Source organism: Thamnophis sirtalis, unplaced genomic scaffold (assembly GCF_051295495.1).
Source record: "Thamnophis sirtalis isolate CommonGarterSnake01/CBP01778 unplaced genomic scaffold, rThaSir2_p1.2 scaffold_3, whole genome shotgun sequence".
Taxonomy (NCBI): domain Eukaryota; kingdom Metazoa; phylum Chordata; class Lepidosauria; order Squamata; family Natricidae; genus Thamnophis; species Thamnophis sirtalis.
The window spans coordinates 115578097-115605929 of NW_028261383.1; the positions used below are offsets into that span (position 1 = coordinate 115578097).

Genomic DNA, 27833 nt, shown 5'->3' on the forward strand with positions numbered 1-27833 from the left:
CTCTGTGACGTAAGATTTTTTTTTTTTTTGCCGGTGAATGCCCGGATGAGGTAAGGTTCGGAGCTGTGTCAGCGAGTAAGGCGATGCGGTTACGTTGGCGGCGGGAGCAGCCGTGACAGAACACACTGGACGGGTAAGAAAGAGCGCGAGGAATAAAGCCGGGGTGGGGGGTGGGGACACGGCGTCCCTCCATGCACGCGCCCGATGCGTTCCTAGCTCGAGGCAGGCTGAGGCATAAGAACCAAGTGACTCCCCCTCCCCTCCTCCCCCACCCCCGCCACCGCAAGCCCACGAGTTCGGCCGCTTCAACTCCCTCACGCCGATTGGCTGCGAACTGACAACAGGGCAGATTTCGCCCGTCGGCTCTTTTTCCTATTAGTCAGAGCGGGAGCTCTTGAGCGGCGGCGACTGGCTGGGGACTGTGCGTGTCACTCAGCGCGTAAAGGAGCGGCGGGGCGGGCCAGGATCCTCCCCCTCCCCATCATCCCTGAAAGAGCGAGGAAGACGCGTTACTCTTCTCCCCCCTCCCTCCTACTCCTGTGGCCGTTTGAGCGGTTGAGGAAAAGGGCAAGAAGGAATCGTAGGTCTTTTCGGGAAAGAGTCGCTGTATCCTGGCTCTTTCGCCCCCCCCGCCCTCCCCAGCCTCTCGGCCTGCGCCTCCCGGTGAGGGGACACTTTTCTTCTCCGGATCTGCCCTTCTTCAGGAGCTGCATAATCCGCCCTTTTAGGTCTCTTGTTAATGCTGAAGATTTCCGGCCGTTGCCCCCGTGACTCGCCTCAGGGCCCAGGTCTGTTTTTTTCCCCTCCATTAGTCCTTAAGCCGGTTTTGGTCTTTTCCCTGCTTCACGGTATCGGGAAAGCTGCTTATCCACTGCCGCCGGGGCGAGGCATCCTCCTGCCACCTCTCTGTTCCTGTTGGCGTGCTCTCCTGACAGTCCGCTCGCTCCCTTAAACCGGTTGCGGATTATGGGGTTTCTCTTCACTTCGTCTTTTGTTTCTCCTTGGGTCTAACAAAAAATAATAATATGGAACTATTCCCATGCAAACCAGCATTCTGCTTTCCACAGATGACAACTGGATGTCTTGATCGGTTAATGAAGCAGCCCCTGGTTTACAGGTGCTCAAGGCGCACTTTCCCATTCATCTTGTTGAAAGAGTGTATATATATATATATAGCGCCTCTGGTGTAGTAGGGTCTGTTTTGTAAAGTCATCGTGGGCAGCAAGCATTGCTTCTGATGTTTTCCTCCCTGAAAATGGCTAATTTCAGTTCTGAAATCTGGTCAGGTGGGGTTATCAGCTGCTTTATAGTACATCCTGTATAGTAACTCTCATCTATCTATGCGTATCAAATCTTAGGCGCCTTAAATTCCTTCCGGTATTGAAGCCTGCTTGCATGACTAATTTTGAATGTGGTTTCCTATGAGTAACATCTTAGTTTTGCCAGAAAGGAGAACCTTTTTTTTTTTTTACAGTTAAGGTGACATGACTACAAAAAGCATGTCATATTATTTATGCTTTTTATTGCAGTTTTAAACTTTGACTTTATATTTTTAGAATCAAACACATCGAGAACACCCTCATTTGTTGACATATTTTGCCCTGCTTATGTATGAAGACGCTTTTGGTGTTTGTAACAGATACCAGAGCTATAACTTTTAAATCCCAAGGGCTAGACATGTAGGTTTTGTTCCACAGAGCTCTTCTATCTTTTGCTCTGAAAGACAGATTTCACTTTCATTGTTCATTATATATGATTGGGTCAGAGAACATGGCTGCTCCCATCACATTTGATTGAATTCAGAGCATCAATTTTTATCATTTTTACTTTTATCTTTCAATCTCTTTATATTCTTCTCCCAAATAAAGGGGAAAACAAATGGCATGTAAATTAGAATAGATCTGTATTTTTTCGTGAGTATCTGGAGTGGGCATAAGGGGCAGATGAAGAAATGCACATGAAGGTAGCATGGAAATGCTATTTATATACTTGTATCAGATGTTGGGACACAATATATTATAGTGGCATTTATTTAATCATATCATTGCATACATGGTGTCATTTTGCAGTTTGTGTGGACACTTTAAATCTAAAGTACCATTGCTTCTCATGCCTAATAAGAATTGCTTTCTAGGACCAACTTGTTGATATTTAGAATCCTCATAACAATATTCTGTCATGTTGGGAAAATGAAAATGTTTTGCTTGTCAGATGGTTGCTAAGATACACAAATATATTGCTGATGTCAGAGGACTTACATTCTCCTGAGTCACTGAAAGAATTTCCAATTGCTTAGGAGGAAGAAGTGGCAGGTACAATATTGTTTAATACTGAGTTGATGGAAGGTGATTATGAGAAATGCTTATGATGCAAAATAGACATCAGCAAAACTAAATTAACCTAAACATTCACTTTTCCTTAAAGATCTTGATCTTCATTGAGATACACTTACCAGCACTATTTGAAAAACTGCGATATAATTTATAGAATATCCAGAAAAAATATTCCTCACTTGAGAATTTTAATTAATAATAAATTAATCTTTAACATGTCACAAATATATTACTTTTGTCACTTGGATTCTTCCATACCTGAGTTTCCTAAATAAATTTAGTGGAAATCTTTTATTGTTGAAGAGTATACTCTTTGTGACCCTATAAACATGCTGGATGTGTTCTATAGATTTCATAGGAAGAAAGCTGAATATTTTGAAAATAATGATAAAGAGGGAGTGATATGTTAATTTTGTGGCTGTACTCAAAACCTATATTCTAATTATCCACCTTAAGATGGATCAACAATATGCCCATAAGTATAGTCTGCCACAATAAATGTTGGAATGAAAATATTTGATATTTCAGTTTTAAAATCAGCTTTTAGATTCTTCTTTAAAAGTAACAGGTGTTTGTCAAGCTGTAGAGGTGCTTCTGCTTTGAACTGATTCCAAGCAAAAGTATCCATTGAAAACTCTATGTCATCTTTCTGGAAGAAAATTCTAAACATTCTATATCTCCTATATAGGCTGAGTTAGCATTACTGTATAGTAGTGACTAAAGAAAAATGGCTGCCATAAAAAAACTTCAATTCTGTTTTATTTAACATACTCATACTCTAGCTTTCTTCAGTCCTTAAATGAATTTATTATCTATGATACTTTTTATTGCTCCCCTGGTTGCTTTTTGTTCCTTAAAGTCTGTATGAACATATTTAGTTTGTATAGTAGTTTATGGTAGCTATTTCAGGATCCTGTACATTTTTAAAAAGTACAGGGTTTTGTGACATATACTTTAAAATGTCAGAGGTCATGCTTTCTTTAACTTGCTGCTTGGAAATAATTAGAGCAAGCCGAGAAGAGTGCCTGGTTCATTCTGATGTTTACTGAAGACCGAATGAGCTTCTGTTGATCTGAGGTCACATGAATTAAACTTGCATCATTCACAGAAAATCTGTTTTGCTAGTATCACTTACATCCATGGAAACTTTGAATACAACCATCACTACATTTGTAAATGGAGACAGTGTTTTTTAATAATCCTTATTAAAATATAAATATTGTAGAAACATATAGTTTATATCTAAGTGTACATTTAATATGTTTTAATACAGTCATGTGAGTTTTTAATCATTTCATGCTATAACTAATTTTCTTTTATGTAATCAAAATATGAATTTTTATAACATACTTTTCATAATTGACTTTTCTGTGTACTTCCTAACTATAGTACAGCATAAGGGTGATTTTTGTTTTTTTTCTCACACTGAGTTCAGAAGAAAATGAGGAAGGATTCCATACATGTACATTTAACTTTTATGTGAGTTTTTCTCCTTTTGGAGAAAAGTCTGCAACAGTGACAATGTTCTTACTGGGCTTTATCAATAGATCCACTTTAGACATTGTTCTTGTCCAGTTACAGATATACCCTCTGCTTTTATCTTTTCTAATTAGTGTATGGTTAGCTATGTAACTCTAATCACTAAGCATAGGTAGATTTTAAATATAAATTGAAGCTAAAATTAGAAAATTGGTTTTATTTTCTAATTTAATCATATTAAATAAGGATTATGATTTGCTGATTTAGCATAGGGTAGTTTATAAGCTTAATGTTACCCCAATACCTAAGTCAAGATTTTGGGATTGGGAATAGCAGATGATTAACTCAGTAAAAGATCTATATGTAAGCATGTAAAAATAGAACACTGTGTTTAAGTGCAACTACCTCTGTAACCGAATGAAATCACAAAGTAAGTATATTAAATGATTATTAGCAGTGATAAATGACCAAAAAGTAGCTACCCTTCAGAATACTAAAAAATGTCTGTCCACTAAAAGGAAAATGCTTTTTTCTTCCAAACTGTTATGGTTGTTTGTTAGAAGGGGAAATGTTGGATTTGTCCAAGAAGCTGAATCAAAAGGGGAGCATACTTGTAAAACAGTATCTGTTTCTGTCTCTGAACAAGACCCATAGGTAGGTTAAGAGATAACATATATCCCTGCTTAATTTGATTTGAGTGATTGAGTTAATATTATCATTGAACCAGACTTCACTTGCAAAACGAAGCGTAGGGATATGTGATATAGGAGTTGTAAGATGAAAAATATCTGGGAATACGCATGAGATAATTCTTTTCTGCAGAATACTTATCCCCAATATTTACAACTGCATAGATTATGATAATATTGTCCCCCAATAATACTTGGAGATCAAGACCTAATTCAATACAGCATAGATCTCCTATGGTTTTGTGCACTGAAGTAATTTCCCCCCATAATAAATACATTTTCAGAAAAGAGATTTTAAATTTGGAAAACAATGGGTGGAGAGGTCATATGCTCTTATGTAGTTACTTCTGTGTTAGAACATTTTGGGATTGCTATATGAGAATCCAATACATTATGGGCTCTTCTGTTTGAACACTGCTGAACTGCACATTGCTACCTGTGTTAATTCTGACCATGAAAAACAGGAGCATGGAAATTGGTTAATTTCTTGTAATGGAAGATATGCCCAGTTAGGTTCTTGAGCCAAGAATAGTTTTTCTGCTTGGCTGCTTTTCAGCAGCTATTTTCCATGCAAGAGAATGTACATAAGCTAGCCATGGACCAGTGTTAGATTCAGACTTTATTTAAATAATAAATAAAAATAAGAGATTCAACAAACTTAACACATTGAAAACATTAAGAGAATTCATAGATGCAGGTACGTATGTGGGTGTTCATGGCCAATATTAATCATGCAGGTGAAATGAGCAGTGTAGAAATTTAATAAATAATTTTTTGGGGGAACCGTAATATTTGAATATTGCTGTTTTCTGGAGGACTTTTCAGGATTAACCAGAATTGGGTATTATGATGTCCAATTGGCCTCGAGACAGAGTTAAAGCTGAAGCTACGCCTCTGTCCTCCTTGCTTCTGATTCCCAGTTTCAACTCTGTCTGGCCGAAGAAGGACGAGTTGCTTTTGGTTCCAGAGATTCCCAAACACAATCCAGTGTTGGATCCTGCAATTTCTTCCCTCTTTTGCCTCCATCTGCTTCCTGGACGCATCGCCTTGGTGTGGCTCGTTCCCGGCTGCCGGTAAGGGTTTTGAAAATTGTTTGTTGGGGCTATTAGAGGCGGGACGCCATTCCGGTGGCCATTTTGGGCCTCGTGTTCCAGCGGGCTGCATGGGCTGAGGCAGAGGCTGCTTCGGAGCCTCGATCTCATACCTGCCATCCCGGGGGGCAATCCCTTCTACAGCAGTGGCTGCGGCAATGCCCTGCAGACCCAGGGCGAGGCCAGGAGGCCCGGAGCGACGCGGGACGTCGAGGATCGCGCAGCACACTATGTGGCACTGCTGGCAGCTGCACGGCTTGAAAAGGCCGGAAAGATCTACCGGCAGCTGCGATCATTGCGGGAAGACCAAGAGTGACTGGGGGAAGCTGTTTTTTGCTGCTGGCCAGATGGACTGAGCCTGAAGGAGGCCCGGCCTGGTACCATGACGGATGGAAAAGAGAGGCCTGATTCCCCCCTCCCATTGTCCTCTGTGGAGGGACCTTCCAGTGAGGCCCAAGAAAGACCCACAGCCTCTGCAAGGCTGCACAAGACCATGGCTGCTGGGAAGCCTTCCAAGGCTTTACAGAGGGACAAAGAGAGGAGGCACAGGGCTCTGGAAAAGCAGGTGTCCAGGGCTGAACAGGGGGGTAGGCCTAGTTCTCTCCTGAGGTCCAGATCGCCTATTAGATCAAGGTCTAGGTCTCCTCCCAGGGGGGATTCCCCATTATAAGTTAGGGAATATGCAGGGGATATTTCCTCTCCCACCTCTCTATGGTAGAACAGGGCCCCTATCTGAGGGATCCTTTTCAATGCAGGAGGGCCAGGGGGATAGCCCTATGAGGCCATCCTTGGCTCCACAGACTGATGACTGTGAACAAGCTGGGGAGGAGGATTCCTTCATTAGAGACATGGAGCAGCTTCCTGCGAGCATTCAGAGGTTTATTTCCTCTGCAATTTCACATGGAATTGCTACTGGATTGTAGAAGGGGACTGTAAGCCCTGCAAATGTGGCAAAGGTCATGGGGGGGGGGAACGACACTGCTCAGGCCAGGACTAGACCCTCCCCCTCAGGAGTGTACTGACCAATTTCGCCTTCTCTGTCTAGCGAAGGTTCCATGGCTGGGGATCAGGTTCAGAGAGAAGTAGATATGTCCAATGATGATCCCGCAAAGCCTGAAGCACCAGCATTCTCAAACTTGTTTCCCCCGGATTTGTTCAAATCTCTACTGCACAAGGCTAGGGCGACAGTGCAGCTGGGTGAGACAGAGAGCGCCAAGGAAGGTGGTCCAGAAAAGAAACCAGAGGGCTGGGTTTACTCAGAGCCTCCTCCAGCGAAGGAGGAAATCCCTGCCCCTAAGCTATTCTTGGAAGTAGATAAGAAGCAGTGGGAAAAGGCAGGAACATTTCCTAACCCTAATAGCAATGATAGGAGATTCTTTAACATAGAGCCTAGTTTTTCTGAGGCTTTCCAGGTGCCCACAGTTGACTCTCCAGAGGTGGCCTTGGATTCCACGTCTACGGTGGTGTCCGGCGATGTGGCTGACTACTTGAAGACTGGTGACAAGAAGGCAGAGCTGACTCTTCGCAAAACATTCCAGAGTTCCATGTGGGCCATCAAGGCAGCTGCCTCAGCGTTGTTCTTCAGCCGCATGGCTATCCTTTGGCTCCAACAGATGCAGGAGCGAATTCCGCCAGAGGAGGTGCGTACTCATCGGGATCTCAACAAGCAGGTTGCTGTTGCTCAATTTTCTGCTGACACCATTCTGCATGCCATGAAGTATGCCTCCTGGGCAATGGCCTCCTCAGTGACCTCCAGACGCCTCCTGTGGCTGCGGGGGTGGCAAGCTGAGAACAAGGCGAAGTGGCACCTGGCCTCATCACCTTAGGCTGGGGGCTCACTTTTCGGTGCCCAGTTGGACCCAATCCTCATTGAGGACAAGAATAAGAAGGTCATGCCCATGCCCGCAAAGAAGTCGGAGCAGAAGTCTGCACCTTATTTTCGGAAGCAGCCCTATCGTGAGTCAGATCAGGAAGTTCAACAAAGCAGGTATTTTTCAATCAGTCGGATAGACACTACCTGAGGGATAGGCCTAATTCCAATCCCAGGGGAAGAGGCCCTTTCGGGGGGGAGGTGGCTGTCCCTACCGCCAGGGCAGATAGGTTAATGGCAACCCCACCCATAGGCAGCAAACTGATCCTGTTTGCTGGTGCCTGGGCTGAGCTTACCACAGATCCCTGTGTTTTGAACACCATCAGATTTGTCCTGCACCTGGAGTTCCTCTCCATTTCTCCCAACCACCTTAGGACGTTTTCAGTCGCCAGGAGTAGGGATAAACACAATCTCATGAGACAGGCGATCCAATACCTCTTAGATATCAGGGCGGTGGAACTGGTTCGACCAGACTAAGTAGGGTCAGGATTCTATTCTAATCTCTTTGTCGTTCCGAAAAGTTCAAGAGGATGGAGGGCGATACTAGATCTAAAACTTCTAAATTTTCACCTGGTCTATAGGAGATTCAAGATGGCTTCCCTTAAATCAATTTTGGCGGGGATCAGGCGTAATGAATTCATGGCCTCCATCAATCTGACGGAGGCTTATCTGCATATCCCCATATTCCCTGGTCATCGTAAATACCTCAGGTTTTCTTATTTAGGTAGGCATTATCAGTATAGGTCCTTACCATTTGGACTGGCATCCGCACCTCAAACCTTCACTAAGGTCCTGGCAGCGGTGGCGGTTTCCCTATGAGAGCGCTCCGTCAGGATCCAATGTTATCTCAATGACATTTTGGTCCAGGCTGCGTCATTTGAATGCGCGAGGGAGGACATTTCGTTAGTAGTGTCTACGATCCAACAGTTAGGTTTTTCAGTGAACTTGGATAAGAGTTCCCTGGTCCCCAGCACCAGGATTCTTCACCTGGGGAATTTCATAGATTCCAAGTTGGGGAAGGTGTTCTTGTCCCACAGCCGTAAGGTTAGTTCGTTAGCTTTAGTTAGACAAGTTATACGTCAGTGTTTTGTTCCTGTAGTGGTCCTCTCCAGCTTGCTAGGGAAATTCATTTCTTGCATAGACGTGCCTTGGGCTCATCTGCACGTGAGGCCACTTCAATGGCGTCTCCTGCTGCATCAGGGGTCCAACTCCAGCAACTCTGAGGCAAGGTTTCCAGTGACGCTGCAGGTGCAGCTGTCATTGAAATGGTGGCTCTCCACGGCGCTACACAAGGGCTGCAAGTTCAGGGAGCCAGAGCGCCTCATCCTGACAACAGACGCCAGCTTGTACTGGGTAGCTCTCTTGAAGTCCTGGATGGCGCAAAGCCGTTGGACTTGGATGGACCTCCATCACAATATCAATTGGCTGGAGCTGTGAGCGATTCACTTGGCACTGTGGCATTTCAAGGACCATGTTTGAGACCGGGACATCTTGGTACTAACCGACAATGGGGCGGCAAAGGCTCATGTCAACCGGCAAGGCGGCACACACTCCAGGGCTCGTCGTACCAAGACGATGGCACTCAGCGCCTGGACAGAGAGGCATCTTCAATCGCTCAGGGCGGAGCACATCACGGAAGTGAACAATAATCAAGCCGACTGGCTCAGTCAGTGCATGGTCGACCACGGAGGGTGAAGTCTTCTTCCAGAGCTGTTCCAGACCATCTGCTCCAGGTTCGGCCATCCGGAGGTAGACCTGTTTGCCACACCGCAAAATGTTCAGGTGGAAAGTTTCTTTTCTCGGCTCCCGACTCGGAGGACGGAAGGGGTCGACGCTCTTCAGACTCCATGGCCAGAGGGCCTGCTCTACGCTTTCCCTTCTCCCTGGGGTAGTTTGGAAGATGATCTCAGAGAGGGCGGAGCTCATCTTAGTGGCGCCTTACTGGCCGTGCCAGGCGTGGTTTGCGGACCTCATGTGCCTGTCAGTGTCACATCCATGGAGGATCCCAGGGAGGGATGTAGACCTCAGGCAGGGGAACCTGGTGCATCCCGAGCCACAGTAGCTGCAACTAGCCATGTGGAGATTGAGCGGGAACACCTGAGGGATGCCCACCTTTCCCAGAGAGTAATCTCCACCTTTGAGGCCTCACGCAGAGGTTCCACCACCAGGATTTATTATTCCACCTGGCGGGTCTTTGCAGAGTGATGCCGGGCCTCGGGAGCGGATCCCCGTGAGGCTTCGGTACTGTGCGTCTTGGAGTTCCTCCAAAAGGGGTTGGATAAGGGGCTCTCACATGGCACCCTTAGGAGATAGGTAGCAGCCCTATCCACGATCATTCAGGGGGAAGGGCTCCTTCCACTTTCCCAGCTTCCGTTAGTTAAGAGGTTTCTGAGGGGCATGGGCAACCTCCGCCCCCTGGTAGTCCACAGATTTCCAACTTGGAGCCTCACTATGGTTCTCCAAGCCATGACAGGGGCACCATTCGAACCACTGAGGATGGTTGGCCTGACGTTCGTAACCCTTAAGGTAGTGTTTCTCGTGGCGGTCACCTCAGCCCGTCGCATCTCCAAACTGGGCGCGTTGTCCTCCAGGTCGGATCTTTGCACATTCCACAATAATCAGGTCATCCTGCAACTGTATCCGACCTTTCTCCCCAAGGTAAATTCCTTTTTTCACAATCACAGGAGGTGGTCTTGCCAGATTTATTCCCGCGCCCGTCACGCGATAGGGAACGCCTTTGGCACAGGCTGGATGTCAGGCGTGCCTTGCGCATTTACCTGAGGCGCACGGAGAGCCTCAGGAAATCTGAGGCACTTTTAGTTTCCTTTTACCCATCTTCCTTGGGGAAGAGGGTGTCCTCCTCTGCCATAGGGAGGTGGATCAAATTGGCCATCGCGCTGGCCTATGAGGTTCAGTACCTACCAGTTCCCCAGGGCATCACAGCACACTCCACCAGGAGCGTGGCTACCTCGGCGGCCTGGGCTACACAGGCGCCTATTGCAGAGATTTGTAGGGCCGCTACGTGGGTGTCCCCATATCCCTTTATCAGGCACTACAGGTTAGATGATTATGCATCGGCTGTTGCGGCCTTTGGGCATAGGGTGTTACAACAGGTGGTAGTACATGAGGAACCCAGGACCAATATTCCCCCCCCCCCCGAGGGACGTTTACTTGGATATGTCCCAATCCTGGCTAATCCTGCAAATTCCTCCAGAAAATGACAGTTGGTCTTACCTGAACTGTTATTTTGGGAGGTTTCCAGGATTAGCCAGGTTCCTGCCCTAGCATTGGTCCATGGGGTTGGGGAGCTCAAGAGCTAGCGGGTGTCCCCTTATGACTTGTTTTCAGGTGTTTTTCAGTGGACTTGACTCATTGAAACTGAGAACCAGAAGCGTGGCTTCAATTTTAATTCTCGGGGTCAATTGGACATCATAATACCCAATCCTGGCTAATCCTGCAAACTCCCAAAATAACAGTTCAGGTAAGACCAACTGTCATTTTCAGTCTTGTTTGATGCTACAGGAAATCTCTGTAGAGAATGAAACATAATAATAGTTCTTATTTTGGTATACCAGGTTTATTTTTTTTTTATGTACAATATTTAATAGTTCTTTGATATATATACTTGAAGCGGGGGGGGGGAGTGATGTCAGATACTTGAACTCTTATTTTGTGACATGCAGAACTCAAGCAATCTTCAACCAAAGATTGTTTTTTGCCCAATTGTAGCAATTTCTGAAGTGGTTAATTAGACAGTGAACTTCAGAGAAATTATTTTGGTATGTCTTCTAGGTTCTACAAGATTAGCATTTTTCTTTTAATGAACACCACTGTTATTGTTACACCCTGATTATGTAGAATGAATCTCTTCAATGAATCAAGATAGTGATTATTCTCTTTGTTTTGCCCTAAACTTATTTTTACCATGTTTTGTTAAGTGTAGCATATATTCCCTTTGGTTTCTTGTCAGTTTAATGTCATTTTATTTAATAATACTAACTTTTTCCAAAATGAACAGTTTAAGAGACCTCCATAGCAATATTTCTTAATTACATTGACTAATATACAATGGGGCTGGTAAGGGGGGGAGCACTATTTTGTTTGAACTTTTTAGTTTAAGCCATGATATTTTTGGATTTTAACCTAAGCAGTGTTAACATGGCTTTTCCCTCATTCAGATTTCATTGTCATCCTATTCATTTCTAGGGTGTAACATTTAACTAATTGTGTTATTTCCAGACCATGTGATTGAGTTTATATTTTTTGCTAAGCCATAGCTTAGTGAATGAAAACAAATGGTTTCTAATATTTTAATATTTTTAGCTATAATCCACAGCTAAAAATATTAAAATATGACAGATGACTTTATCTAGGTTCAAATAATATCCTGTTTTGTGATTTGTTTGATTTTATTCAGCACACTGTGCAAACCCACTTTTAGATGCTTTCCTGAATTAATGTTGCACTACTTAATTGTATTATCTTGGAGTTTTTCTGTGTTACTGTCTTGGTACTATTTCTTTACATTGCAAAATCAAGTAAAGACCTTAGGGATAAAAGCAGAACTGTACTGTAGAGATTTAGAAGCGCTGTCAGTAGTTTGTTTTTAGTATTGCAAATTGCTTTAAATAGCACTTCCACTAAGAAGCACTGATATTACTATAGTAATAGGGAGGTAAGATTTATCAAGTCCAAAGCTTCCACTGCACAATTAATACTTTCCCAAGTGATATCTGTTTTACCTGCCAGATTTCTGTGCTCTCTCAAATAAATATTTGTGTTCTAGTTCAGGGAGTTTATGTTGGTTTGTTTAGACCATGTACAGCCTATATAGCTGGAAGGAAAATGGCAAAACACAAACAGTTCATTCACTACTTTTTTCACTTTATCTGAAGGCTAGTTAGTTATACTGAGTTCAAAAGCTACTATACAGCTTTTTGTTACAGTTTCAACTTTCCCTTTTTGCTTGTTTTTGGGAGGAGGGGTTTTGGACATTTCCACTGTTCAGCCATGTACAATAGAGTATCTAGTATTTGTCCTTCATTGCTTGAATGAAAAATGTGGGTCACAGAACTGAAAAGTGCTAGACTTTCTGTCTGAGGGAAAAATGGCTGATGGTTATCAGAAATCACTGTTCTTTTTTAGCTGATAGCTTTAGCTTTCATGAAGATGTGAGGTCTGAGGAAGTCTGTAATTCTTCTCCAAAAATTTAAGGTCAATCTAATTTATTTTTGTTTATGTTAAAAATGGATAGAAAGAATATTTAGGAAAACATATACTAGTGTTACTGTAGAAGATCTGGATTTTTTTTAATTCCACTGATAGTATTCATTTAGCTGGCCTTTGGATTTGTACAATTCTGTAGAAGGAGGCAATTAGCAATGTACTAATTATGTGACTGATTTATTTTACAAGCTGGTCTGAGAATATGATTGAAGGGCAGTGGAACAATTAAAATAAATTAAAAGAATGAGCTGTTGCTTAATATCTTTGAAAGTGAGAATTGGGTGTGGGATATCTATGAACATAACCCCCTGTTCTTTTTTCAAAAGATCAGTAGCAATAGAAAACGATTGGTTCAAAATTGTAGCATGTATTGCTGCCTCCCCTCCCATAATACCCCTAATTTAAATGTCTCTGCAGCTGATACGATATGTCTTGTAAAAGGAAATTTATGGTTAACATTTTTGTAAAGCTAATTGGTGGATTATTAAAACTAAGGAAATAATTGATGCCCCTCTTTAGATACTGTGATTCTGATTTAATTTTTTTCAGATATTCATATGCATGCACCAATAAAGTTTTTGTTTTAATTTGGCTGGACATGAGAAAAAATATAATAACACTTCTGGCTTTCATTTTAAAAAGTTAGATTTCCTGGTTAATTATTTCTTGAAATGGAAATAAGTTTAACCATATTATTCCTGTGAGGGCAGGAACAGAAGAGCTGTCTTATAACTTTGAAAAATTGACAGAGAGCTTACCTGGAACCAAAAGGACATCTCATGATTTTATTAACGAAATAACTTGTCCCTTTTTATAGGTAATTTTTATCATGGATTGTGAAGAAATTCCAGCGTTTTCAACTTCAGTGGAAGAAGCTGCATACTGGAAAGAGCTGACTTTAAAATATAAACAAAGGTATGATTCTGATACTGGGTTATTATGAGTTTTAGTCTGATATTAACAATGTTCTCTTTGTGATCCAGAAGCCTGCAATGGAAGCCAAGTATCTCAAAAATAGCATTATACTTGAATTGACTAGACTTAATGCTCTAGGATACATGAATAGAATCTCTATTGGAGGTGACCTTGCCCTATATGGAATCTCTTTTTGTAAACAATGGGGCCTTTATCACTTCAGAAACACTGCTAATTCAGACTCTTCTGACATTTGTCTATTTTACTGGGGGTATTCTTTTCTAAAAAAAAAATATTGAAGTATGGTATTAACTTCCAAGGCTATCTAATTTTGATAAACTCATTCTTAAATAGTGAGAGACTTTGCCTCTGTTTTAAAGGCAGCTTGGAAGATCAGCTTTACAAAGCACTCCATGTCTATCTTCTAGTATAGATTTCCACTAAATATCCAAGGTGTGTTCATCTCCAACCACTCTAGGAGAAATCTGCATGGATTTAATTTGTTCAGAATTATCTCTTTTAACCTGACTTTACAAAATTTCAATAGTTTCAGTTTATTAGATAAATGGCAAAGGACAGTCCAAAGAACTAATTTTACATTTTGTGTGTGTGTGTATGTGTGTGAGTGTGTGTGTAAAGTTCTGAACAGCTTTAATTAAAAATAAATAAATAAATAAATAAAGGCATGTACTATAGTTGCAATTGATAGAGAAATGGAGTGCTTACTAATATATTGACAAGTGATATGTAGCTATTTGAATCCAAGATCTAATGGATACTTCAGAGGAAAGTGGGTACATTGGCAGCATCTGTTAATACTGCTATAAAGAACTATGCCTTTTCCTGGCTTGCCAGCAACCTTGAAAATGTGCATTGGAGTTAAAGATACAGTATGCCAATAGAATGTGACAAGGTCATTATACCCTGTCACTATTGTTTTTATTCCCTTGTATTCGGAAAAGTTTGGAAAAAGATGCACTCTCATTAAGAAGGTGCCAATAGGTCTAGTATGGGTGCCCATGTCCCCTCAAAAATATTTTTTCTGCTTTACAACTAAATAGCCTCATATCTGTATTAATAATAAAAGCATCTTCCTGGAAAAAATCTCTATTCACTACTATTATTCCTGTTATAGTTTTCAAGAGGCCCATGAAGAGCTGGCAGAATTTCAGGAAGGCAGCAGAGAACTGGAAGCAGAATTAGAGGCCCAACTGGTACAGGCTGAACAAAGAAACCGAGATTTACAAGCAGACAACCAAAGATTAAAACAGGAAGTGGAAACCTTAAAGGTACAGCTTGGGAAGGAAAAATGTCTTCTGCTATTGCATGATTCTTTGCTGTAGAACATAGTACTTAGATGTATAATCATTCTTGTTTGGGGTTTTTGCAGTCTTTGATTGATAAAAGTACAAGTCTACTAATTTCAACCCAAATCAGTGGGTTGTTGAAGAAGTTTAGTTTCCTAGGTTGTGTCTTGTAACCTTAAGAGTTCCAGTTAACTGTTTTCTATTCTGTTCAGCTGTTGTTAACATGAATATTTCATGCTCGGTCCAACAACGGTTTATAGCCTGAGTCTTCCAGAGCATTTTTTTTCCTTTAAGATCTAAAGCACTGCATAGCTATATTCAGACAGTAGCATAGAAATGTATTTAAACTTCTTGGATTAATTTCAGAGATATAGAATTTTTCATGTCCTATATTTTCAGGAAAAACTTGAACACCAGTATGCACAAAATTATAAGCAAGTGTCTTTATTGGAAGATGACTTGAGCCAGACTCGGGCAATTAAAGACCAATTGCATAAATATGTAAGAGAGCTAGAACAAGCCAATGACGATCTTGAGCGTGCAAAAAGGTAAGGAATGTTGGTGATTGCCAAGTTATCTGACTGAAGAAAGCATGTATTGCTCAGGGTTTTTTTTTTTTTAGTGCTATAAACAGTTTCTTGATATTGGTGCAGTTCTGTAACTAAAACTAAAGTTTGTCAGATTCCCCAAACCACTTTCATTTGTTATATTTTCTTTTGAAACGGAATTTTGGAATGTTCAAAAAATCATGAAGTAATATTTAAAAAACAAGCATCATATTTTCCTTTGATTTTTATTCAAATTCTTCTACGTAGGTTTTTTTTATTTAACAAAGCTTAATGATTGAGTAGACAGCAATGTTTCTGGGTGATATTGGAGTACTTTCTCCTAACTAATATTCAGAACATTCTGTAAGAAAACTAGTCAATTGGTTTAGTTTTCTAAACCTGTACCAAGGTTTCACTTTGACTACTTTTGTATCTAAAATAGCATCTCGCAAGTAGGTGTGTATTTGATTATAGAGTATTAAGAATAAGACTATTAAATAAGATAATGGCTTGCTTTTTTTAAATTCACTGTATACTTATTACTAGCATGGAGAGCTGCCATCTTGTTCTGCATCTTTCTTCTCCATCTTTATCGACCCAACCAGCTCCTGGGATGACTTATATTTTGTTCAGTAATTTTCTGCCTTTGACAGATATTGAATCCTCTGTTTCTTTATGTTTCTTTATCTCCCACAGTTCAATGTCTTTTAAAGAGTTTATTTCTTCTGATTTTTTAAAAAATTTCTAGGGCCACAATTGTTTCTTTGGAAGATTTTGAACAAAGGCTGAATCAAGCCATAGAGAGAAATGCTTTTTTGGAAAGCGAACTGGATGACAAGGAATCTCTGCTAGTTTCTGTGCAAAGACTGAAAGATGAAGCTAGAGGTACTACTAAATATATAGCTGCTAATTAATGTTGTAATAATGGCAAAGTATGATTTTCTAGGTTATAAGAAAGTTGCAAGATAATTTTCTAGTTCTGAAGCATAGCTAAAGTTCATCTAATGTATTCATATTTCTATGGCTATTTCATGAACTGTGTCAAACAAGCATATATCTGTTTGAAAAGAAGCACATTCATTGTGCACATTAGAACATTATTTAAAATCAGATCCTGGGATCAATCCATCCTCATCCCTGCTTAATCTGTGAAATCAAATCAAGCAACTACAAGGCCTACAATTTGGTGGTGTTAATCTTTGGTGAGGCATATGAGTGTCACAGGAATGAATAGAATAGTTGAACGAACGGACCGGGAACAGGGAAGGGGTTTTTATACTCATAGCTAAAATAAACAAGTTTGTCAATTTTTTCTTAAAATTTACAGATTTAAGGCAAGAACTAGCAGTACGAGAAAGACAACAAGAAGTAACTAGGAAATCTGCTCCTAGTTCCCCAACCCTGGATTGTGAAAAGATGGATTCAGCAGTCCAAGCTTCACTGTCCCTGCCAGCAACACCTGTTGGGAAAGGCTGTGAAAATAGTTTTCCAAACTCTCCAAAAGGTAGAACATATACATGTATATTTTCTGAAATACGGAATGCTTATATTACAAGTAGAAATTGAGCCAAGTTTAATTATTTATATCCCTGTATACAACTGTTTTTTGTTCTCAAAATATTGGGACAGGGAACAACATTTGAATAGCATAAGGAAACAAATCCATTTCATCTATAACATTTTTCCCTTTGTCCTCTTTAGCTATAAAATCTGATCTATCTAACAGCAATGTAAGTTAGGAATATAGAACACTAGCAGTAAGAATTTGGTGACAAAAAAGCCCAAAACGGCCCACCCTTAAAATATGGCAATTTGCAATCATGTGACCACAGGATGCTGCAAATGGTGCTGAATGGTGTTAAGTTGTTAAGTGCCCAAATTATGGTCATATGAACACAAGGGTAAGTGTTGTAAGGTCCTTGTAACTTTGAACTGTCATTAAATGTACAGTCATAAGTGAAGGACTACCTGTATTTTTACCCTTGCATTACACTGGGAAATATGCATGTTCAGTCTTAGAGGAAAGTGTGGGAAGTGATTTTATGGAAATAAGATTTTATGTAAATCAGTATTGTATATAGAATTGTTTTATTCCTGGCCATCAAATTTAGACAAAATATATTGCTATGGCACTTACTCATTGAAACAGAAAGGATCCTGGTGTGGGGTTGCTGTTTGTTCCTTTTGTTGTTGTAAAGGCTTAAGTTTTGGACATTGTAATTATGTGACTATTCTGTTGTATTTGTGGGTTTGTTGCAGCTATTCCCAATGGCTTTGGTACCAGCCCCCTTACTCCATCTGCCCGAATATCAGCTCTCAATATTGTAGGTGATCTTCTACGAAAAGTGGGGGTAAGAACTATGCTCTGCATCATGCTATCTTGCTATGGCTGTTTCTAGATGCTCTCTATATGACATACAGTGCAATTCCTCACATGCATTGAAATGGTTTCCTGCCTAAGCAGGGGGTTGGACTGGAAGATCTCCAAGGTTCCTTCCAACTCTGTTGTTCGATTTTATTCTAGTCCAGTGAAAGGTAATTACTTGAAACACAAGTAGGTTTACTTTATTACATGAAACAAATGTTTCTGTACTATTATGATACTAAGGAGAATTGAACTCATTGGGGCTTATTTTAGAGAAATTTAGAATTGTGCTATTTGCATAGTTTGAATGTCTACATGGAGCAGAAAATTTGTATATGCAAAGGAGGGAGGGATTACATATGTTTACTTGGAAACAACTGGCCTGGGAATCAAGCATGTACTGCTAGATCAACCGCTCTGTGGTTTCATGTAGGGAGAAATGACAATAAAATTTAGCATAGTAAGACTACTGTATTTTTGGGAGTATAAGACACAATGGAGTATAAGACGCACCAAGATTTTGAAGAGGTAAATTTAAAAAAAAAAATTTTTTTTGCACTCTGCAGACGTCCCAAACCCTCTTCATGCCTCATTTTTTGTGAAAAATGGAACATCTAGAGAGTTTGAGAGGCCTGCAAAGTGCTCCTGGGGGTTGGAGGGGGGCAAAAATGAGAAAAACAGGCCCATTTTTTGCCCTCCAAAAGGGCATGCATAGCCTTTAGGAGGCTTGTAGAGTGCTCCTGGGAGCTGGGGGGGGGAGGGGCAAAAATGAGCTAAAACCGGTCCATTTTTTGCTTGTTTTGCCCTCCCCAGACCCCAAGAGCACTTTGCAGGTCTCCTAAAGGCTATGCACGTCCATTTTTGTGAAGGGGGCAGGGTTTCGGGAGGCCAAAAATACTGTATTCAGTGTATAAAAGACACCCAGATTTTCACCCTCTTTTGGGGGGTAAAAAAGTGTATCTTATACTCCGAAAAATATGGTAATATTATTTGTAGAGTTCAGCATCTTGAATCTTAGCTTTCACTAATTCTTTTTTAAAAAGTTCATGGCTGTGTTAAAAGATACACAGTGCATGAAATTTTACAAATCTCATACTTTACAATCAGTAAAGAGAGGTCCATATATTTTCAATATTCCACTCCTAATTCCTGTATTGCAAATACTTGTATCATTTTTTAAATGTTTTCTTCGTATGCAAATTGCAGTTTCCACTACTAAAGATATTGATGGATATTAAATAACTGGTTGCTGTTTTAGATAGTTTCTCTGTGAAAGAATATTTGAAAGCCAGTTTCAATTAATGGGCATACTTTTAAACAGTTCTTAACCAAAAATGTATGTTAAGAGCACTTATATTTCTTAGCAAATAATTTTGCCTGAAGTGATTCTTTATACTTTTCATTGTGATGTGGCTCCTAATAATTCTACCTTCTCTAAATGTTCACCCAGAGTGATAATACATTCTGTTTTTTTTTTATTCCTTCTTAGGCTTTAGAATCCAAATTAGCTGCTTGTAGGAACTTTGCAAAGGACCAGGCTTCACGTAAATCATATGTTGCAGGAAACATAAATAGCAGTATGATCAACAGCAATGGCATGAAGTTCTGTCATCCAGGACATACAACATTTTATGACAAAGCGTAAGTTTTGTTTTTACATGAAGTTTTAGAGAGTTGTTTTGCATAAGGTTTTCCTCACTCCTTGATTCATAAACATCTTTTTTATTTTTTGTTCAAATAAATTCTGACTCCTTGTGTCTGTAGTGATTAGTCCCTGCAGTTTTCCTAGCAAGATTTACACTCATGATTTGCAATTGACTCCTTCCTAGGACTGAGAGTGAATGACTGGTCCAAAGTCACCCAGATGGCTTTGTGCCTAAAGCAGGACTATAACTCATGATCTCCCAGTTTTTAGCCTAATGTCTTAACTACTGCATCAAACTGGCTTTATCTTTATTTTGGCATAGGCTCCAGCTTTGCTTGTTATACCTTTTCTTTAATGAATGAAAAATGGGAATTTATATATCTTCCATTTGATTGCATTGCAAGAAAGATGACAAGACAGCCCCAAACAACTTTATATTTTGACTTTGAACATTTTTATGAATGAGAAAAATGTTCCTAACAATAAGAGTCATCTCATACAAAAAGAAATCATAATTGCTTGACTTAACTACACTTTACATTTGACTTCCAAATATAAGTAATATTTAAAAATAAATAACATTGAAGTTTTCAACTGCCATTCATTAAAATTGTAGAATACTGTTTTCATCTACCCAAGAAATATATAATTAGTCACAAGGTTTAAAATATTTTGTGGCTGTGTCACATCTTTATTTGAATTGATGATTTCCTATATTTCTTTTTTTCCCTTTTCTTTATTGATTCTTACTTCAGGATCAGTATTTCTGATACAAGCTTATTTAATTTTTTTTACCTCTGGATGATTCCAACTATAATCATCTAAATAATTAGGGATAACTGGAAGTAATATAGATATCTTATAAATACTGATTAGGAATAGTGTTAAATATAGCAATAGAATAAGCAAATGATCGAGTAAAGGAAATAAAAATGCATATTGGTTGAGAGATTCCATTGTCCTTTCATTATTTTTCAAGGTAGTTTCAGTTTTGATGGTACTGCAAATATGGTTCAGAATGATGCTATTCCTCACAATTGTATTTCAAATTGTGGGTTTCAGTACATCTTAAAGACCTAAATTGCTACTTAAAGTTTTCGGATAATAATATTTAGAATTTAAAACTGAAAGAAGTACATCTGACCAAAGACTAAACTAAGAATCAGCCAAGAAAGTTGCTGCAAAATTAGAGTGCAACCTGAACCTTTGCAAGTAATAGCAAATACTGAACATTGCAAGTACTTTTTAAAGATAGTCACTCACAGACTCTATAAAAGCAGTAACTTTGGCATGAATAGCTATCTAGGACTGATGAATAATAAATCCCTATTAAAAATTGAGCTGCTCAAAATATTATAAGGAAGAATGTGGAGAGACGTCTCTGTAGGCTCCTTTTATGGCTAGCCAAATGTCTGTGCAACTTGCAGAACAAGAATATGTCTTGGCTGTTTGCACATGGGCAGGATAGAAATGATTTATTCATACGATTACTGTTAAAGTCAATTCAAGTCCAGCAATTCAAACTAGCAGAGTCTTGAATTTTGAAGCTCAAAATTAATAACAAAAGCCCCCCCCCCCCCCCCGAACCATAATATAAGTGAATTATAAGCTAGGAAAAGCTCACTCTTATCAGTGACTTCTAAAATCTGTTAGCTGGATTGATTTTTTTCCCATCAAAATTATACAAGGAGCAATTGATGCATCAGAAGCATTCAAAACATACAATACATGTATTTCATATTGTTCCTTGCTGCAGCATTTTTCTTTAATCATCTTTTCCCTTCATTCTGCATAAAGATCTATTTATTTTTGTTACTCTTATGCTTTCTACAATGTTGGTTAGTCTGGCTTCTTCCAGATCTCACTCTGTGCCCTTTGGAAAACCTGTCTCCCTTAACTTGGACCATGCATTTCTGCAACCACTAAACATCTTTGAGTCTGACAGTAATCAATCCCTTTTCTTATGCACTCTTGATGTAGCATACAAGAACTTTGTGCTTATCAATAGTCAGCATTCATTTAGAGTAAAAAATAAAGTACAGTAGATAACTGGAGTTCTCCTATAAACAATAGTGCAAACCTCACATGGTAAGCAGAGATTACTTAAATACACTTAAAGTTAAAACAGCAGCAACCCAAGTATTGTAAACATCTTGTTATTTAAGTGATCCACAAGCATCAACATCCATTTCTTTGCACTGCTTCTGCTTTGGGTTAGTGTTGATATGGCATGGCATTGTGTATTGTGTAGCTCTTCCTGTCGTGTTGCTTCCACTTCCTGTCTTATCTGCTGCCTTCACTCCCAACCCAGAACATGTTCATAAATTTGAGCATCCGAGTATGAACGGATGATAATCACTGCCTAGGGCTGAACTTCTTACAACATGGAAAGTGAGCTCAGGCATGCCCGTTCTTCTCCTCCTTCCTTTTCTTTCTTTCTCTCTATAGCCCCTGTAGTGTTCTCCCTGCCCCCAATTGTCGCTGGATCCTGAAACAGCCACGTTTGCTTATGGACCCGACCCAATCTGCTGCTGCTGCCTTATGAATGGCCTATAGTTGGGTGGTGGGACTGACTGAGGTAATTTGCTCATTGCTGTACTGCAGCCTTTGCTGCTATTGTGTTATTTGCTTTGAATTCTCTGTTGGCTTTCTATAGAGTTACATGTTAGCTAATTCAGCATGATAAGATGTATACTAAGCTGATGTCAGAGTTACAAGCAGAATGCACTGTTTGCATAGGAAGTTATTTAAGTTGATGACAGAGCTGTTGAGGCTTGGAACTAAGAAAATTGAGGAGGAGTTTGAAGTGCATGTTTGAATTAATGAATGGTAGCTGAGACACAATGAACTTGTTTTTTAGACCTTGTTGTGGAAAAAAAAGTAAAATTGGGTGTTTTCTTTGGTCTTAACCCAAGGCAGAATTGTTATCTTCTATTAGCTTGGCATTAATGCACCATTTTTAAATATTCTAAACAATTATCTTGATGAATTAACAGAATTCATCTCCACAGAATTAACTAGGGATATATAAATGTACATAGAATCAGGCAAAAACAGCTTACCCTGAATGGCATAACCAACTAGTTGGCATTGTTTACAGGAACCTCGGCATAGTGTATGCAAGATGGTGTGGAGAATAAGAGTGTTAAGATTCTGTGGGACTTCCAGATCCAGACAGATGGGCAGGTACTAGTCAACCAGACATTGTGGTAATAGACAAAGTATTAATAGGAAGCAGAAGATAATAGTGGTGATAGATGTAGTGGTGCTAACTGTGACAGCAACATCAGAAAGAAGGAAAATGAGAAGCTGGAGAAGTACCATGCTCAAACACATCCCAGGAACAATGTCAGAGCTCTCTGTCTCAAAATAAAGGCAGACATATAGATGATAAATATGCCTGAATCTGGACAACATGTTAGAATCTAACAATCCTGTGTTAGAATATGGAAAGCAACTCATTTTATGGTTGAAAAACTGGGTTCTAAATCAAAACTACTTGTGCATTTGTGAAATGAAATTCATTTCCAACTTTCAGTCATGTTTTGGACAAAAAGGATACTTTTTAAACTATTTTTCTATCCCATATGTTTAGGTCAGATTCCCTACATATTTCATGGGTAATTGTGCCTGGTTTGGTGTGATGAGCTTGCTTTTATGCTTGGAGATCATTATTGTTTATGTGTATTGTCCATAATGGATTTGGAATTGGCATTATTAGTCTAATAGCCTCTCTTTGAATTTAATTTTCTAATATGAGTTTCATTAATAAGTTCTAATTTTGTCTTGATCCTTTCTATGCATGTTACTTGAATGGAACACATGGTATATATTGGATTGAACTGTATATTATATAAACATTTGGAAGGCATAAAAAATCTGCTCCTTCAAAAGGCAAAGTGGAAATTATCTTGCAAAGTAAATATTTCTTACACATTTTAAACTTGAAAAATGGACTTCCTATCAGTTCATATAGTTCATATAAATTAGTACTTAAGCTTGACAAATGTCATATAAATTTAATATAGAATTCTGATAATTGCTACAAATATATCATAACCTGTATGGTGAACTACTGACTCATTGTTTTTTAAATATAGGCTTGTTTCTCTTCTGGCCCCTTGATGAAATAAGGCAAAATGAAATCTAAAACAGATACCAAGGATTTTATGATAAAATGTTTTATTTCGTGATTTGAAACCATCTCTTTTATACCATCAGTGATACCAAGAAATATTCCAAAAAATCAGCACCATGAGGTAAAAGTGACTGGTGAACATACCACAAAGAATAATCACTTTTACAAGCTGAATCAAAAATGTCTTCAAACGACAATGTTAGTTAAGGCTCAACCATGAATAAGATTATTATTTTATAGTGGCATTGAATTATATAGTTACTATCATTTATTTATTCATTCAATTTAAGCACAACCCAACTCCCAGACTAACACTGAGCAAGTTGCAATAAAATTAAACAGAATGTGTAAAATAAATACAGAAAAGATAAGTACAAAGAAAAATAAAGAACAAATGGCAACAGCCTCCACGCATACAAACATGTGACTGGGCTCCAGCCATTCTAACCCAAGGCCTGGGAGAACAAGTAGGTCTTTAAGGCGTTCTGGAATTCCATCAGTATAGAATGCCACCAGCAGAATTCCACTTCAGAGGTCAGAGTCTACTACAGAGAAGGCATGGTTCCTGGGTCCCATATATGTAACACTGTTTAATTGAAGGGATCTGAATCTCGCCAACCTTATCGGCTCTCATTAGCCACAGAAGACAGGCAGTCCCTCAAATAAAACGGGTCATAAAAGCAGCTTAATCACTCCCATAAGCATAATGGTGTACTTTGTGGAACAAGGGTGGCATATGGGCATACTGAGACATGCCCTTCACTGCCCACACCACTGCATTCTGGAGCCGTTGAAGCTTCCAAGTGGTCTTCAAGGGCAGCCCCATGTAGACACAGAATTGCCACAATCAAGCTGCAAGTTAACTAGGGCATAAGTAACTGTCTGGCATGTGGGAAGCTCCTGTAATTGATTATTGTAGAAGTTGGAATTGAATGGGCACTTAACTAAAACAAAATATTTGCATGCTTTGCTTGTTTTAATCTGCAGGCATCTAAACAAACTTTTGAGAGTTATGTAACTGCTTGCAGCACAACTTTTTAATAGGTTACTAAATTATAGAAGTTGACGAGTACCAGATCAATTTTTAAAACACTTCATTCTAGAAAAAAATAATTCATAAGGATTTCTTCACAGTTTTCTGCAAAGTGACCATAATTTCCACTGAATAAATTGGGAGATCTGGTGGATCATTTGTTCTGTCTTCTTTCTGATACTATACCTTGTGTTACTAGCAGTCTTTATTAGTACTATTGCCTGCCATGAGTTGATTGGTATGGAATCTACAGTCTCAAGTGTAGCTGGATAGGTGTTTTCAATTACAGTTTTTTATTACAGTTCTTTTCTTTTTTTGTTTGTGTTTCAGTTCTTGACAATTTGTATTGCTTAACAGTGTGGTTTCCTCATTGTTTAATAGTAAGAATGGATCTTTTAACTTTTCTCAGGGTAGCTTTAGAGTACCAGGAAAATAGGGAAAAAAATATCCAATATTTTTATCACTATCATTTAGCTTGTTCTGGGAAAACCCAGCTGCTCTTGGATGACATTGTTATACTTGCTAGGTTTGATGATTTATAGCTGGTGAATTAGAGCTGATGAATTGTACAACTGATCAATATAGGCTAACAGTTTTGATTCTATTCCAACCTATACTTTATAAATTTCCTTACTTGAGATTCTAGCTGCAATCTTGATTAAAATAGGTAGGGTCCAGTTAGTGTAATGTTACTGGGGAAATGTTTTTTGTCAGAATTTAGAATTTCATTTCAGTGATACGTTTATATTTTTGTTATATAGTTGGGCAATGCATTTTAAGATATGAAAACAATCTCAAACCTGAAAATAATACCAGATACAGAAGAATTGTGCAAACTATTAGTTGTTTGGAGTAGGTCAGATTGGGATCCTGGAATTATGTATTATAATTCCAGGATCCCAATCTGAGAGCCAAGGTGGCGCAGTGGTTAAATGCAGCACTGCAGGCTACTGCTAGATCAGCAGGTCAGCGGTTCAAATCTCACCGGCTCAGGGTTGACTCAGCCTTCCATCCTTCCGAGGTGGGTAAAATGAGGACCCAGATTGTTGGGGGCAATATGCTGACTCTCTGTAAACCGCTTAGAGAGGCCTGAAAGGCCTATGAAGCGGTATATAAGTCTACTGCTATTGCTATTGCTATTGCTAATCATGCTGGAACTTTGGAATCCATTTTCCAAGACAAAATCTCACATCTTTGTTTCTCTCCTGGAAAATATAGTTTAAAAATTAGTCACTCTGAAAAGAGAGAATAAAAAATTAGACAAAAGGCAGTTTATGTTGACTTGTTTGAAATATATAAAGGTTAGAGAATGTAATACTTTTTCACAATGCCACTATTTTTTTTTTAAAGAAAAGCTCAGCATAGCTTGCTGCAACTGTATATATACAAACTAGTTTTTCTATAAAGTAAACTATTTTACTTACGGTACTCTGCAATCCTTCAGTCATAGCTTTGATCTACTACAACTTTGTAAAGGGTTGATTATGAGCATCTTAGTATCCTGCTAGTCTTTTAAAATAATTGTTTATGTTGTCAATCTGAATTGCGGTGAAAGAGGTTGTCACATTTACAGGTAGGCTAGCTTTGGGGTATGTAGCAGTCACTCTGTCAAGTTTCTGTGTCATCTTTATCAAAATTGAATCTTGACAAAGCAATGGAAACAGAAGCTGGTTTGGCTAATAGGAGGCCAAGGTTACTAAGGAAGCTGCTAACCATATTAAAATAAGTTAGTCTATTTGTATTGTGACTGGATGACCAGACAACAGTATTTCCTGATGAGCCAAGGGTTTATGTATTTCACATGTTCACAGTGAAGCAACCCCAAATATTAACATTGCTTTTTTTTTGGTTTTTTAAATGGCTTTTTATTTGTGTGGAGCGCTATCTTTTACTGTAGTTCTCTCTATAGAACTTACTATAAATGGATGGTTTTGTTGCTTGAGTTTGGGGAGTTAATCGGTTTTCTTTGCTGTCATTTTAGGACTAACATCTGTTACAGAGGAGGTATAATTTGTCAGTGCTACTTGTTAACCATTTTTTCTTATTTACCTTGTAGGGCAGTCAACGGGTTTGACCAAGGCCCACCACCAGGTCTAGGAGCATCCAGACCATCATCTGCACCTGGCATGCTCCCTCTGAGCGTATGAATGGATTGCAAAGCTACTATGGGACTTGGGTTTTGTTCTTGAAGGAATAAGAAAAAAGCTGCTTGTGATAGTTTTCTGTTGGCACCCCCTGCTGGAGCTGAGTGGGTGTTGCAGAACGCAGAAACTGCCCAGAAAACCAAGCACATACAGAGCACTCCTTGTTAATACAGTCTATTTTCTTCTATTTCCATCGTGGACATTCTTAAAATGGTCACCACTGATGTCTCTCTCAGAGATTACAGGAGTTGCACTTGCCCAAATCACTTCCTTTTTTCCACCACCTCTGTTTTGTATGTTGGCTAGCTAGGGACTGCTTTGATCCTGGGTATCCTATGTCTTTCACATTGTACACAGGACCCCTGCTCTCTCCCCACTTTTATTTTCTGCATAACTTAATTCATTTTTCAAGGGAAGTTTTAGAAATTCTCTGACCAGTGGATGGATTTGGAATGAATTTTTAACACGTTTCTATGAGGGGGGGGTCTTTGTACCTAGCAGCACCCTGCCAAAGATCTGGGTCGTGGGTCATGGAGAATATTTAGATGTGGCAACTCCCTATGGAGCATAATACATTATGCAATTATGCCAAAGTTGTTCTCTTCTAAAATGGAGACATCCCCTCAGTTCAGCAATTCTTTCACAGTCAGTTTTATCCTACTAAGTTGGCTTTCCCTATTTTTATTTCAAGAAAACTGTGGATTGGACTTTTAGCTGCTTGGTGACAATTGCCCAAAAGCAAAGGAAGGAGAAAGGAATTAAAGCCAGGAAAGACTAGGGGCACATTGCTACTCATAGTTTGAATTTTGTCATCCCTTTCTTGTGTTCCCTTTGCTGCGTTAACTGTTTACATTTGTTTTATTGTACATAGATTTGTAAACATATTTGCCTAAGATATTTGTATATAACTTGGGCTTTCTACCTTTATTTATTAAGACTTCTGAGGCATGTTCCCCCTAGGACAGTACGTCAACTTTATGTGGTGACTGCCATCCTGTGGTTTCACAAGAGAGATGGTCCTAAAATAAAGATCTTTTAATGTGGACATAT

The 27833-nt window shown here is 39.4% G+C and overlaps 1 protein-coding gene across 8 annotated transcripts; it reads left to right on the top strand.

Annotated features, from left to right (window-relative positions):
- NDEL1 (nudE neurodevelopment protein 1 like 1) lies at positions 1-27828 on the top strand. Of its 8 annotated transcripts, none has more exons than XR_015695983.1 (11): positions 1-133; positions 13506-13603; positions 14739-14892; positions 15310-15458; positions 16207-16343; positions 16786-16962; positions 17718-17809; positions 19313-19464; positions 21917-22046; positions 23064-23088; positions 26696-27828. XR_015695983.1 is itself a non-coding variant. In XM_014055954.2 (10 exons), exons 2-9 carry the CDS (start codon positions 13518-13520, stop codon positions 22011-22013), a joined length of 1044 nt encoding a protein of 347 aa, XP_013911429.1. In that variant the 5' UTR covers positions 678-788; positions 13506-13517; the 3' UTR covers positions 22014-22046; positions 26696-27828. The 8 variants fall into 8 exon arrangements, 4 of the variants coding, with proteins under 4 accessions (XP_013911429.1, XP_087565905.1, XP_087565904.1 ...); XR_015695984.1 differs by lacking the exon at positions 1-133 and adding an exon at positions 542-663; XR_015695982.1 differs by lacking the exon at positions 1-133 and adding an exon at positions 678-788.
- Positions 27829-27833: the final 5 nt, after the last annotated feature.

Excerpts from the sequence above, each read along its gene's own strand:
- NDEL1 (XM_014055954.2), top strand. The coding sequence starts at position 13,518 with ATGGATTGTGAAGAAATTCCAGCGTTTTCAACTTCAGTGGAAGAAGCT. Across the intron at positions 15,459-16,206 it reads GATCTTGAGCGTGCAAAAAG|GGCCACAATTGTTTCTTTGG; the intron begins GTAAGGAATGTT and ends AAAAATTTCTAG. Across the intron at positions 17,810-19,312 it reads ATCTTCTACGAAAAGTGGGG|GCTTTAGAATCCAAATTAGC; the intron begins GTAAGAACTATG and ends ATTCCTTCTTAG.